The sequence below is a fragment of the Phycodurus eques genome, chromosome 3 (assembly GCF_024500275.1).
Source record: "Phycodurus eques isolate BA_2022a chromosome 3, UOR_Pequ_1.1, whole genome shotgun sequence".
NCBI classification, from domain to species: domain Eukaryota; kingdom Metazoa; phylum Chordata; class Actinopteri; order Syngnathiformes; family Syngnathidae; genus Phycodurus; species Phycodurus eques.
In genome coordinates, this window is record NC_084527.1 from 942,819 (window position 1) to 958,085 (window position 15,267).

The following is a 15,267-nucleotide window of genomic DNA, read 5'->3' on the forward strand; positions in this document are numbered from 1 at the left end:
TAACGAAGTTATTTAAAAAAACGTCGGCGGTGTGGAACAGACAAGACAAAATTGCTCTTTCACGACTGCACTATGCCAGACTACTGCAAACAAAATCTTGTATTCCGATACCACCGCATCCCGTTTTTTACGATCATTGGGCTTTATCTTGTCAACTCAAACGCGACCGGATACACTCGTTACTCCAAGGAACATATTTCACAATTGAGAAATCTCACGGAACACCAACAAACAAAAATGTCACAAATGACTGCATTTACTTCCTGCCATCAAATAGGAGACCAGTTATCATTTGTTCTGTCTGTCACTATGCCTCACTGGCATAAATAGGCAAACAAAGATACATTATTTATTGTAAATATATTTTTTGAGCAATTAAGTACACAAGTATATACAGTATATGAACAGGTCATTTAAATAGGTATTCCTCCATCTTGTGATCGGATCTAAAAGTCGGATTTAAACTCACTGATTGGTGATCGGCCCCAAAAATCCTGATCGTGTAAAGCCTAATAAATATCAAACTAAGAAACGCACTTTGAGCAATGCTGACTCACCGCATGTCTCCAGGTGAGCGTCAAGTGGCTTTTTGACATGACCTTCGTCACTGACTGCATGAACTGTCATCCAAAACCAGTACCACAACCATCTAGTAGAACCCCTTGTGTGCCGATTAACCTTTTAATACAATCAAAACTTCTACAAATTTCTACAAATCTGGAAGCTCACAGTAGTCACACAAATGCACAAATCTGGCAACTACAGTCCCATTGCTGTCCTTCTGTTTGTCTCCAAAGTACTTGAAAAGACTGCTGCTGGGCAGCTAATTAACCAATCAGTTGCTGCATCCTCAGCAGTTTGGGTTTGGACAAAACTATTCAACGGAGATGGTTAACTGCTATCTTCTAGAACAAGAATTAAAGAAGTACCACTCGACTAAGGCCGTGTAGTTGGTGCCGTTTTGCTAACCCTAAAAAAAAAAAATCTGACAAAGTGGACACAGTATTTTGATGGTGAAAATGTAGAATTTTAAAACATCTTCAGCTCTGTTGAGGTTTAAATCCTACCTGGAAGCAAGAAAACAGTGAGTGAAGGTAAACTCAGTGAAGTCCAATGTCTGCCCAAATGACTTGGGAGTGCCACAGGGATCCGTTTTAGGACCACTACTGTTCTCAATGGACATAAATGAACTCCCAAATTGTTATCAGGGTGTTAATTTGCCAACTTTATGCAGCCGATACTATCATCCATGTCTCTGTTAATCCTTACAGTGGTTTACAAACTTGAAATTCACACACAAGCCAGGCGAGACCCTTTTCCACACCCGCCCGTTAAAAACGTGCTTTACCAATACAAACGCCGATGGCAGTAAATGCTTGGACTCCGGTTGACGAAATGGAAATGTCCACATCAGGGAATGAGTTAAAAGCAGCACAAAGAGGAAGTAGCGGGAAGACAGATAGTGGAAAAAAAACAAAACAAGGAATGCCTGCAGAGTAGCAGGGGCATCTGTAAAGCAGAAGATGAAAAAAAAGTGACGCGCAGAGCACAAGAAAACATGACTAAAAATAAGAGGATAAAGAGTATTAAAAGAGAAAGATTAGAGTGAGGCCACCGAGGAGAGTATAAGAGGCGAAAAAAAAGATAAGAAAGGGGAAGTGTGCATGTTTAAAAAAAAAAAAAAAAAAAAAAGCAAATTGGGGGCATTGATGGAGGCGGAAGATGGGTGCGTGCGTATCAAATACTGTATGAAAACGGCCTGCTCAGTCCTCGGATGAGGCTTGTTGAGAGCGAGAGAGGCGGCGTTAACCAATCGCACGGAGGCTGAATGCGGCAAACCGGTTGCCTGGTAACTGCCGGCAAGTGTCGGACACGTCGCCCCCTCCTGCCCCCCGAAACCCCCCCCCCACCCTTTTTGCAGGGCACTGCTGAAATGCAGCTTGTCTGTTCAATACTTAAAAAAAAATAAATAATTTTTTTTTTTTTATTAAGTTTGCTTTAAAAGAGTCTCAACAGGACTCAAAGCAGATTTTCATTCCGCCGCGGTGACGCCGAGTGGATGTTTTGATCCGCCCGTCACTTTCCGTCATCGCTGGCTCGCTGGCCCTCGCCGAGCGCGTTCCGAAGCGAGCGGCGAAATCCTCAAATCCCCCCCGCCTGGAGAGGAGTCGCAAAAGAGCGCTTGCCTCAGCTACAAATCCCCCCCGGCTCGCAAGCTGGATACTCCGTGCCGCATTCTTGCAAGGCCTCGCTCGCCTTTTCCAATATTTGATTTGAAAATAAACTGTGATACACGCAATTCACGGTTGAAATATCAATTTAAAAATGGTGGAAAAAATTACTTACAAAAAATGTATCATCAAATCATTTATTAGATGAATAAGAATTATGAATGTAAAAAAAAATAATAATCTAAACATTTTTAATGATACTTTTATTAAAACATGAAATAGATACTGTACGTGGTGTATTATATACAACAAACAAGAAATGCGAATGAAAAACAACTGAATTTGTGAAGTTGTATATATGTATTCGTAAAATGTTAGTTATGAAATTAAACTTACAAATATCTGAGGAACATTTTATTGTCAATATAAAAAAAAAGACTCCATTTTGTTACATTTGGTAACTATATAAAACAACAAAAACGTTGTATTTGTCAAACATTTATATTTTTTACAAAATATTGTTTGTTCTTATTTGTAGACATTTTATATAAATCATTGAAAATAAAACCTTTGGATTGTATGCTGATGTCAAATCACGTATTCGGAGGACGGTTGAGACCGACTTGGCTGAGCGCGCCTCACCTTTGCCGCGCTGTGGTGGAGCGTGTCGTTGAGGACGCTTCTCGTCTCCCAGTTCTTGATCTTCAGGAAGCGGGGGCACTTGGAGGGGCTTCCGTTGTGCACCGTCTTGGTGGGCGACGTCTTGCCCGTGCCCTGGCCCTGAGAGCAGACACAGGCCATCACGTTACGATGACGGAAAAAGAAAGTCTCAAATTTGTCTCCACAACAATCCCGCTTCCCTTTGTAGAACGTTCCCCCGTTAATCGCGGATTTTTAAACTATCATTTTTTACCGTATACTGTGGGTCAGTCGCGCGCTGTCAGCGTAATACCACATTTCGCCACAAACCAACCCAGGCAGCACTGAGCTGTGCGAGAAGAGAGCTCACGTAATTGACGGCAGGCAGCTCTGTTTGTATGTGTTGCTGCTCCATGTGTGTAAAGTCGTTTTAAGTCTTACAATGACAACAACCTTCGTTTGGCCGGACTCAACCTCGTTAATTGTCGACGGCGCATCGGCGGTGTGGCCCAAATGCCGGCGTACCCCTGATTTTCGTGCAAGCGCAAAGCTCGCTGCGTGTGCCAAGCTGGCGGAGTCACAATTTATTTACAGAAAGTCAATCGAAGTTTACACCTAACAACTGGCACAAGGCAGACCGCTGGTCTAGCGTGTTTTGGGTGGATTTGATCGGGGCGCAGGCAGACATTCGTCATTATGTGAAGTAGAAGTTATGCTGTCAGAGGTGCATATTCATCAAGCTCCTACCTTTTTACCAAAAAATAAGTTGGTTCATTCATTCACAGTTTCCCATATTGCCTGCCGTTTTACATCATTTTACTTAATTATGGTCATAATTGCGGCGGCACGGTGGCCGACTGGTTAGAGCGTCAGCCTCACAGTTCTGAGGACCCGGGTTCGATCCCCGGCCCCGCCTGTGTGGAGTTTGCATGTTCTCCCCGTGCCTGCGTGGGTTTTCTCCGGGCACTCCGCTTTCCTCCCACATCCCAAAAACTTGCATTCATTGGAGACTCTAAATTGCCCGTAGGTGTGCACGTGAGTGCGGATGGTTGTTTGTTTGTTTGTTTGTTTGTATGTATGTGCCCTGCGATTGGCTGGCAACCAGTTCAGGGTGTACCCCGCCTCCTGCCCAATGACAGCCGGGATAGGCTCCGGCACGCCCGCGAAACCTCGTGAGGAGAAGCGGCTCAGAAAATGGATGGATGGATGGATGGTAATAATTGTAACAACACATCCATCCATCCATCCATCCATTTTCTACCGCTTATCCGAGGTCGGGTCGCGGGGGCAGTAGCTTTTGCAGGGACGCCCAGACTTCCCTCTCCCCAGCCACTTCATCCAGCTCTTTTTCCGACTGAGGACCAGAGTCTCAGATTTGGAGGCGCCGATTCTCATCCCGGCCGCGTCACGCTCGGCTGCGATGAGGCCAACGGAACCACATCATCTGCAAAAAAGCAGAGATGCAATACTGAGGCCACCAAAAGCGGACCCCCCATACGCCTCGGCTGCGCCTTGAAATTCTGCCCGTAAAAGTTACGAACAGAATCGGTGACGAAGGGCAGCCTCGGCGGAGTCCAACCCTCACCGGGAACGAGTCCGACTTACTGCCGGCAATGCGGACCAAACTGTGACACCGGTCGTACAGGGACCGAGCAGCCCGTATCAGGGGGTTCGGTACCCCGTACTCCCGAAGCGCCCCCCGCAGGGCTCCTCTAGGGACACGGACGGACGTCTTCTCCAAGTCCACGGTCAGGACGAGAACCACACTGCTCCTCCTGGATCTGAGATTCGACTTCCCGACGGAGCCTCCTCTCCCCCTATTGGTGGAACACACCACCCCAGTTGCCAATCCAGAGGCACTCTCCTCGATATCCACGCGATGTTGCAACATGTAACAACTCATTAACAAGATAAAATCCAAAACCAGTTTTCTTGCAGCCTTGTTGTTAGTGCAAAAAAAAAAAGTGTTGCTGACAAATCAACTTGAATGAATCGATGAAATGGCCGAGCGCCACTCCAGGTGATGAAGCGCATGACCGGAGACGGCGGACGCTCCCATCCACTTCCTGTCTGAATTTGGAAAGAATCGGCCGCTGACGGCGGCTAACCTTTCAGCGGGATATTGATTCACGACCGGCGTAATCGATGGCGCACCTTCAACGCTTTGTTAGTCGCGGCGCGGCTCCAAACGAACGCAGTCGTTAACATTTTACTTCATTTGTGTTCTGTAAAAAGAACTACAAACAAACAAAAAAAAAAATGAAAGTATTTTCACATGAATTTGATTTGATGAAAAAAGTATGTACTTTTGATCATCCCTAAGAAAATTCCATGTTGGGACGCATCACATTTCTCTCCAAATGTTTAGTTTGCCTTTTCTATGAAAACCTACACAAATGCATCCGAGGTTCTTCAGCTCCTTTTGTTTCCGTCTTTCCAAGAAACGTCACTCGAGGCGTCGTTCGCGTTGACGCCACAAGAGGGAGCCTCGTGACGTTGTCGCAATACACCAGAGGGATCTGTGACGTTTTGCATTCACGCGATAGCAGACAGCAAAATAAATACTGTTATTTCTCAGATAATTAATATTTGCGAAAGTAAGAACTTTCGCATGTCTTTACCATTATTATAATTGTCTCAAGACAAAAGAGCGCAATGGCTTGAATGAGTCGTTCGGACTCGGATTACATGCACGGAGTTTGAAGGGCGACGCACGTAAATTGTGCAACTCGCACCACTTTTATGAAGATGTTTGTAGCTTTAGCGTTATGCAAGAAGTGCGTTTTCTCTGTCAAGAAGGATTCTAGCATCAAAACTGGCAGAACTGAAGTCGGGATAAGACTGATGCGGAACATTATCAAATCTGAAGGAAGGGTGTTCTTTTGCAATATATTTCGAGCTTGTGTAGCAAAGTTATAAAATGACTTTGTCCATTGTTAAAAGTATAATGCAATAAAGTTTGAACACCAATTGGTAAGGTTCAGCCTTTAAATTCACTGCTGATTGTTTTATTGAATAAAGTTGCTCATAAATTCAAGTTTCTCATTATTTATGATTTTCCCCATACAACTAAGAACTAATCTTGTTCAGCTGACATTTGCACGTGACTGCCGTAAAATGAATCAATTATCTTTAGATTGTCAAATTTGACATCATCTCCAACTTCAGCGTGGCTGTTTCAGCACGGGAGACATTTGCACACAGAAAACCAAAACAGCTCCATTGGAATTTATCTATCATTTACAATTGTCTGTCCTGTTATGAATAGAATTATATGAAAATGATCCATATCAAATCATACAATTTTAGAGACAAAAGTAGTATTTTCATATTCATTTCCAATTATTTAAAAATGTCTTTATTTTATGAAATAAAATATATACAGAATAAAACCAAAAGTCAACATACACCCAAATACTAATGTATTTTATCAATACAGAAACAAGTTGTGGAATTAAAAAAAAGTGTACAGTACATATTTTCAAATGTTATAGAAGAGAATTAAATAAAATGAATTTTTATATTTTTTCAAAATACTCAATATTTAAAACAATTAATCAATATTACATTAAAATATATTTTCGAACATTTTTATTTTAAAATACAACAAAATGTGATTTTTGTGATGATTTTATTATTAGAAATAAAATTGGAATTACATTTTTTAATATTTAAAATATTAACTTGTCATACATAATGATGCGTTTTTTTATTTGACGCGTTTCAAATGTGTGATTTTACAACAAATTAAAATGTTTCATTTTGATGTGATGCATTAGAAAACGAGTTTTTTAATTTTGTCAAAGTCAAATCGGCATCAATGTTGTGCAGCACCAGTCAAAATAGATTCAACATATCTCAACTATCCATCCATCTATCTTCTGAAGCGCTTCTCCTCACGCGCGACGCGGGCACGCTGGAGTCTGTGCCAACTATCTTCGGGCGAGAGGCGGGGTACACGCCGAAGTGGTCGCCAGCCAATCGCAGGGCACATAGAAACAAACTCACATTCGCACCTACGGGCAATTGAGAGCCTTCAATTAACCTAGCACGCATGTTTTGCGAATGTGGGAGGAAAGCGGAGGACCCGCAGAAAATCCGCACAGGCACGGAGAGAACACGCGAACTCCACACAGGCGGGGCCGGGATTTGAACCCCGGTCCTCAGAACTGTGAGGCGGCTGTGCTAACCAGTCGGTCACCGTGCCGCCTTCATCCAAACTAATGCAAGTCAAATAAAAATATGACACTTTTGCAGCACCATTCTTCACGCGCCAACAAGCGCAACTTTTTGGGGGGAGATGCGTTAGGCACGAAAATATCAAATCAATAAAAAATAGATGCGGATTAAGATGAGTGCGCGTGGCAGCCCGGGAAAGCAAAGCGTGAAAAATTCAAACGGACGACGTGCACGAGTGCGACGGGAACTCGGATGACGCGATGAATATTTTGCGCTTTTAATGGAGATCGGCCAGCGAATCCCGCGCAACATACCGGGCCTTATTAAACCATAACATTATGCGGGAGGGTGGGCGAAGGCGGGCGAAGGCGGGCAGGGGTAATCCTGCAGTAGAGTGTGAGGAACGAACGCTTACATCAGAGGCTGAAAAGATTTCCCACGTGTCCGACTTGATCAAATGAAACGCTACGTGACGGAACTTACTGATGCTGCTGCGTGTTAACTGGACACACGCACACACGCATGCTCATTCCACACATTTCATTTGACAATTCATTAAAAACTGCATTCAAACGCATGTGTTCTTTAAAAGAAAAAAAAAAAAAAAAAAACTACTTCCAAAATTATTTTTCCTTTTTATTAGTTCATTTTCTTTTTTTTCAATGATCATTTCATTTTTTTTCATTCATTGATTAACATTTTTATTTAATACATTTGCATGATTTTTTAAAAACGCATTTTTAAAGTGTTTTATGTACTGGTATTTCATTTTCCAATTAACTGCTGTACAAATTACATTAAAATGCAAATAATTTAAATAATAGACGAAACAAATAATTCTAAAATTATTTGAAATTCTTAATTTGTTCATGCTTTCTTGATTGTCTAATGCCGTTTTGAATTGGTTTTGACCATTTATAAGTAAATCAGAATCATGATGAATATTTCATTTTTTAAATTAAATCTTTGGATTTTATATTTACATCTAAAATGAATGAGAAAAATGAATCAAATTTTATAATGTAATCACAGATTTTAGAATTACATACATTTTAAAAACTAAATGTATACTGTACATGCCAATTTTGGATTAGAATAATTTGTAATCATTTGCAAATTTTTTTTAAATTTCATTCGAAATAATTCATTTGTAATCATTTTTTTGTAAAGACACCAACTCTAAAATAAAACGAAACCAAAAGATACAAATGACGAAAGATGAAAAAAATGTTTTCCAGATAATGTTTAATACATTTCGAATAAAACGAAGCTTATTTTACTCCCAAATATTCGTAACGTTCATTTGAATGTAACTTTTATTTGCAATTATAAAATTACATGATATTGAATAAGCAAGTATACTTCTACGCGAGTACTTTATTTTCACCGAAATTTGACTGAATTATGTTTTTTTGCAATTTCTGGAGGGTTGCGAACGGTGGCGGGTGCGCCTCCATTTTGCCCCACGGGAGTATTTGGACGAGGAGGATAAACACGCAGCACGTGCAGATTAGGACACCATCGGCGTAATCCGGATTTAACGTCGCCCGCCGACCGCCGCGGCGGTCGACAGTTTATCGCCCGCAAGGTTCTGAGCCACGTTTTTTTTTTTTTTTTTTTTTGCCGCCCAAAAGGATCCACAAATACGCCAGCTCATTTCCTAAAAGCACGAGAAAGGATTACAGTGTCCAGGCAAATTGCACACCTTCAGTGTAGTACCACGTCGGGCCACAACGCTACCCGAGCAGCACTGAGCTGTAACGTGGAAGGGAGAAGGTGATATTCGTCAGTTTGGTTGTATGCATTGCTGCTCCGAGAGCGTGTAAAGTAGCAGTTGCTTAAAGGTTTCAAATAATCTCACATCAAGGCTAATTTACGTTGTCGTTTCACATCATAAGTCAGCATCAGGCTATCGGACGTCAAGCTATCGGTTTGAGATGGTATGCTGTTGGTTGAACATTTTGGTGTTTCTACAATTGCCTTTTGTTTCCCGTGTCAGTTTGGCAGTAAACTTCAACTGGGAGTGACAAATAAACAGTTTGAAGCATGCACGCGTTGCCCTTAACTGTGCAAAGCAGGCATTTTTTGTATGTAGGCTTACAGTACATATTGATGTAAAAGCAATACGGGTAGGACCTTTTATTTGTGGCAACCTACCCCGGCGCACTCTCAAACTGAAAAACTAAAAAACAAAAACAGAAAAAAAATAATGCTAAAACAGAGCACTTTTATTTCTGTATTATTTGAAGCTGAACCAAATTCTAATCCAGGAAAGGTGTCTGCGCTCAAGCTTTTCTCTGATTTTCTACAGGACATCAAAACGCAGGGCTCAAATTGACAACAAGTTTTTTGGGAGTCGCATTTCTCATAAACACAAAATTGGAAGACTTCTCGTTAATCACAAATGCTTCGTAACATTACATGATGATGATCTCATTTCTACTCATTTCTCATTCGAAAATGAAACTTGAGGGCTCAATTTTCATCTCCTAATGAAATATGTGCTCTTCTACACGTTTCTCGTGACAAAACAAAAATGTCAAGTTGTCCAATTTCCACTAAGTTCTCATGATAAGAATAATGCGAGCTCAACGTTTTTGCCTCATTTTCGACAAATTTCTCATGATGATAAAACAAACAGATGGAGCTCTTTTTCTCTCATTTCTTCTAATTTCATGTTTCGTGCGGCCAGGTCGGCATTGCAAATGAGAATTTGTCCTCAATCGCTTTACCTGGATGAATAAAATCAAGAAAATATGGGCAGCTAAAACAAGAGAAAAAGACAGGCAGAAACACAAGCGCAAGAATCGACTAATTTCAACGGCATGCATCGGCAGCGGCAATTCTGACGCTTGGGTCTTCTTTTCCTCAAAGTGATGTTATACAACAGTCTCCCATTTGTTGACAGCGAGAGAGAGATCTAAAGAATACTTTGAAAGTGTCTGAAGTGTGATTCAAAGTGTTTTTTCTCTCCTCGCCATAATGTACTTTTTTTTTTGTTTTAACCTGCTCGGCATCAATGTTGTGCAGCACCAACGGCATGTTGTCCTGTCTCCTGCTGTTGTCAGATGGCAGCTGGGCTGAAGTCCCGTTTCCCACGGCGAGGTCGCTGGAAGAGGGGAAAGCGGGGTGACTCGGTCGCGCAAGCCCACAACAAAAACATGCACAAAAAGTTTCAGGATGAAGATTCAAATACACGATAACCCTCACACGTGAACTCAGTCTAACCCTTTGCAAACTTTGGTTTTTTCCCTGCAATCCCTCTCATATACGCGGTTAACATTTGGTAGGAATCCTTTGGATGAGTATGGAAAAGCTGGAACGAATGAGCTGAAAATAATCGCGTCAAACTAAGATGGCAGACGTACGTTTTTCGGGCGTCGCTTCTTGAGACATTTTTATGAGTCTACTGGTGATAGACAAGCCTACCAAATTTCACGTTGTCAAGTCAAACCGGTTCCGACCTTGCGGACCTGCAAAATCAGACTTGACGCATGATGACAGTATGTTCTCAAATCACTTTTAATACAGAGGGCGTGACCCCTAATTGGTGGCCGGGCAAGTCATCCACTTACGACAAAAAAATGTGCATTTTTACTTTTACTTCCATTTTGATTTTCTTTAAACCGGTCCTGTTCAGCCGCACGGCCTTCCAGAATGGTGGCTCTTAGTGCCTTCTGTGCTGGAACACGTTTGCTGTGCAACAGGGGAGTCCCTCTGCTTATTTGAATTTTGTTTAATTAGTCTGATGTTTATTGAAAACTGGACAAGGGGACTAGGGGATGCAGACCACAGCAGAACAATAGTGAGGCAGTCTAGATATTTTAACACAAGTAACGTTATAAGAGTCAAATCGTGTCGTTATTTGTGGATTGGGGGGGAGACACCCGATGAGGATGTGCAACAACTAACCAATAGGACATGATGAGAGAGGGCAGGACAGGATGTGGGAAATGAGCAAGGCAGTGCTACTGACGAGTGGTGCGGAGGGATTCCTTTTAGTGTCCAAGCACCTGGAAGAACCTGTGAGCTGATTTGAGAGTAGAACCCGTGTTGTTATTAGTGGTCCAGCACAAGCAATTCAAGCCTAGAGCGTGTCGATGGAACTTATTAGTATTACCAACAGCGTATCACGTGCATGTCAGTCAACTGGTGGACGGGGGGGGGGGGGGGGAGCTGGCGAGCCCGTCCGGCGAGAGACCTAAGCAGGGGGACGCCGCTCGCTCCCCAGGACCCGAAGCGCCCCGACCAGTCCCAACGGACCACCGCCCCCCCATGCCCAAATCCACCACGACCCCACCATCGTGTCATTGTGTTTTTAAAACTTGAGACAGCACACCTGATCGCCACAGATTGTTTGACTATGCTTTCTGCAGCCGGGTCGGCACTGCGAATGAGGATCTGTTCTCAATTGCCTCACCTGGATAAATAAAGAACACATAAACACTAAAAAAGAAGAGCACATTTTGGTCAGAAGTGATATGACACGACTCCTTCTTGTGACTGGCTCCAAGTTTGATCTTTCGGAAGCTCCAAAAGTGCATTGTTGAATTGAATATATGTCACGATCACTTGTGTTTCTGGGATTTCTAAAATGTTTACATGCGCGGACGCAAAATCAACGACATCTGTTCGCCACAAGAGCCGTTGTCATGGTTACGCACAGCGGTCCCGATTAGCACCTGCCTTTCAGAGGCGCAGACGCAAAATCAACCAACGCAATTCGTCGCACGTTTGATAAATGCAAAATTAATCGATAATAATCGATATTATACTTCTCCCAGAATGCAATATTGCCCGAAAGCAACAACAATTTCTGTACGACAACAAAGTAGACGCACCCGTTTAAAGCTTTTGACTGGAGAGCCTGCTGTGGCATGTCACAAACTGGTTCTTCCGACTTTCAAACAAGTAATCGTAGGTTGTTCTTATCATCACTTGGCAAAAAAAACAACAACAGTTGAACCAACATCTGTGTTGTGACAGCTAAGAATGTCACACCTTTTATCGATGTTTGGATGCTTTGCATTCTCTAAAAATGACATGAGTGGAAGCTCATCCCAGACATCAAATTGAAACTTGAATTATGAATTCAATATCAAGGTTCAGCATCTCTGGCGTGCCAAGTGTGAAATGAAACAACCTAGAGTATTTATGAAAACATTGTCAGCCAGGTGTTCTGAATTTTTATGAAGTGCGTGGTTCCAATTCTGTCCGATCGACAAAACAGCTCCTTGACATCTGTTAAATATATTGTGGAAGTTATCATTTATTTGCTTAGCTTGCATTAGTATTATGGACGATTTCGATAAAGGAAGATGTCTCGCCTTCAAGAAGATGACTCAGCAGGAATCATCAGAGAGAAGGACGAGGCAGGTGTTGGTCCCATGTCTTCACCTTGAAACCCTACCCTTAGTAGGTTATGTCTTGTAGCTTAGAAACCTCCCTATTTCAAATAAATACAGGAGCGACGGGAGAGATTGGTTAGAGCGTGTTGAGAGGCTGTCATCGGAACAATCTCCCATACGCCCTCCTCATGAGAAAAAGAAACCAGCGTCGTCATTCCTTTTGTGTCTATTTTTTTTATAATGTTGGGTAAGATAAATCCAACAATATCCCACCTAGCACCGGTTACATGGTATGAAATGTAAAAAAAACCTCAACTAGTAGGGGGCTCCATAAGGGAGATTGGCGAAGTCCAACATGTCACCGCAATGTCACACGTTTCCAGTTGTTGTTGATATGGACCGATATCAGACATCTCTTGATGGGTCCTACGGGCCACCAGCTAGCAACAGCTAGCAACAGCTAGCAAAGCCGTTGCCGTTGCCGTTGCAGCAGTGCCGTTGTTTTGTCTTTGATATGGACCAACGTCAGTGAATCTCGGGGCCCCGTTTGTATGGTATGCCGCAGGGCAGATCTCCGGTCCCCTGTTCGTGGGCCGGGGGCCTCTCCGTGTGGCATCATCGTGTTCTTGGGTTTTCTGCAGGTCCACACGAGTCCAAAAACAAGATCTTGCGCTTTTGGGTGGAATTCATGGACGAACCCAAAATACACGGCTGGCTTAATTCGACTGTTTGTTAACTTTTGAATGTCCAACTGTTGGATGTTTGAGTACATTTTGCACAACTCGCTGATCTCAAACTAGCAACATTCCCAACAGGTGCTTGATCTGTGAACAACGAAGTCCACTGTATACCTTTCTGTGACTAATTCAGTTTCTCTGATGCAACACACTGTGACAAGAGCTCAGAGGCCACTTCCTGTTTAAAACCTCGAACTGTTGCGCAATCGTGAGTTGTCTTGGTCTAGTGATGTCAAAAGGATGGTTTACATAAAAATGTTAATTGAACCAAGACATTGGAATGTGAATTATGCAGTTCAGCTCCTTGCTTGAGAACAGAAAGTTGTACAATAAGTATTGAAAACATTGACCACCTTATTAAGTTCCCGGGAAATGCATTTGCAAAAAAATGCATTTGAATTATGTACATAGTCATTCATATTTCCAACTGGTATATACAAAATACACCTGAGAAAATACATCCTGTGACACCTGACCTATTCCATTAAATTGAAAAATTAAGTGCAAATCCGGCGACCCACTGCTGTCAATTCTTTCAGCCCGTTTGTCCAGTAAGTATGGATCTCAGTTTTTAATATTACAGTCTATTTTTCATGCATTTTAACATCTTAAACTTTTAACTGTTCTACCATTATTTAATATAATTATTCTTAAATCTTAGTAACTTATTAGCAAGATTTTAATTAAATGAACTTTATACACACATTCAAAAATACTAAATGTTTGCTTTGAGTTATGAAAAGCTAAAATCCACACTATTTTGACATTACTTGATTTACCCTGAGATTCCACAATAAATATGCATTTCATGATTTCGCAAAAAACAAGATCAAATTAAACCCCCACATATTTTACACATCAACTTCACCACGTTTCAATGAATTAGAGATGTTAAACAATTAGCGCACATTGGAACTAAATTGTTAACAACCCACACGTCACTGAGCTCAACAGTAGCGCTCACACAAAAGACAATTTAACTGCGAGAGTGATCAGATCAGTCTCTTACCGGCTGCTTCTCCTGAATTCTGAATACGAAAGCCCTTGCAAAACAAACCATCTACAAACGCCGAAGAGTCTTTCTGCCCGTCACTGTCTGACGCTTGATCAATTAGTTGCACCTGTCACATGTGCCCTCCTTTTAAGGTTCATCCAGCAGCTGTGTGGCGATTTGTCCTTCTGGTTTATTGTAGTTCATCCGCCATTTGTGTAGTCCTTTGAGAAAATCTGTTGAACTTCATTTTGACTTGACGGCCACCGTGCTGGTCGTACGAAGACGTGATCTGGCCGGATAACAAAAATCCGCACGTCCAACGTGATCATGTATCAAAAAGTGGCAAATTCAATCAGGAAACGCTGCAAAACAACATTGGCTTTGTTCTTGCCTGCCGGTCCAGTGGTTACGATCCAGCTCAAGGTTGTAATCTTTCAGTACGGAGTTTGCATGTTCTTTCCGGGTCTTCCAATGTCGAATACATTCTTCCCACATCTATTTTCAATTTGCTCCTTGCAAATTCATTTCGTTTGTACGTCTTAAATTTTTACCCAAAAAGAATGGCTGTATAGGACTTTTGCTGTATGTTTGACAACTAAAAGTATTTTCAGTTTAAGAACGCTCTCCTAGATCATCTTGAAGGGGAAAAAATAAAATAAAATAAAAAAACTTGTGACTTGTCCGACTGGAATTTGCTTTTGGGGCTTGTTGCACACGCACAAGGAAATTAAAATGTTATTTTAACAAGTCAAAAAATGTGATTCCATCACACGGGATTAAAGGATTACTGAACAGTTCTTCAAGTATAATTTATTTCTTCTCGTTGAACTTCCAGACTTTAAGATCGCATGAATGGAGCAAGAAGAACAAGTGTGAACAGGGCATGTGGGGGTTTTAGGGAGCCTAATTGAAGATTTTCATTTGGAGCAATTTCCTAGTCCAAGTTCACCAAAGTATAAAGCCTGGCATTCCCCCCAGATGGTTGTGTTCAAGCAAAATGGCCAACTTCCTGTTCAACTTCGAGCAGACTTTTATTCGTGCGTCCTGTTTTCATTGACATGTCGAGCAAATTTGTTCTTGATTGGTCAAACTGGTGTCTGTGGCTGAATTGTTTTTCTAACTTATTTAGTTAACAGTTTAGAGCTAACAACTCTAAATCAGTCTGGCATGCATTCCAACCGCTGACAGATTACAAGCGA

At 41.9% G+C, this 15,267-nt stretch overlaps 1 protein-coding gene across 5 annotated transcripts in view; it reads right to left on the reverse strand.

Moving 5' to 3' along the window:
- nos1 (nitric oxide synthase 1 (neuronal)) overlaps window positions 1–15,267 on the reverse strand; it is a 75,397-nt gene that overhangs the window by 41,975 nt on the left and 18,155 nt on the right. For 4 of the 5 annotated variants that reach the window (XM_061671311.1, XM_061671309.1, XM_061671310.1 and 1 more), the window contains exons 3-4: window positions 9,996–10,098; window positions 2,814–2,951 (exon numbers count right to left, since the gene is read on the reverse strand). In XM_061671311.1, coding sequence (XP_061527295.1) covers window positions 2,814–2,951; window positions 9,996–10,098 — 241 coding nt within the window. Of the gene's footprint in view, window positions 1–2,813; window positions 2,952–9,995; window positions 10,099–14,083; window positions 14,182–15,267 lie in introns of those variants that run through there. The other variant, XM_061671312.1, reaches the window with a different exon arrangement.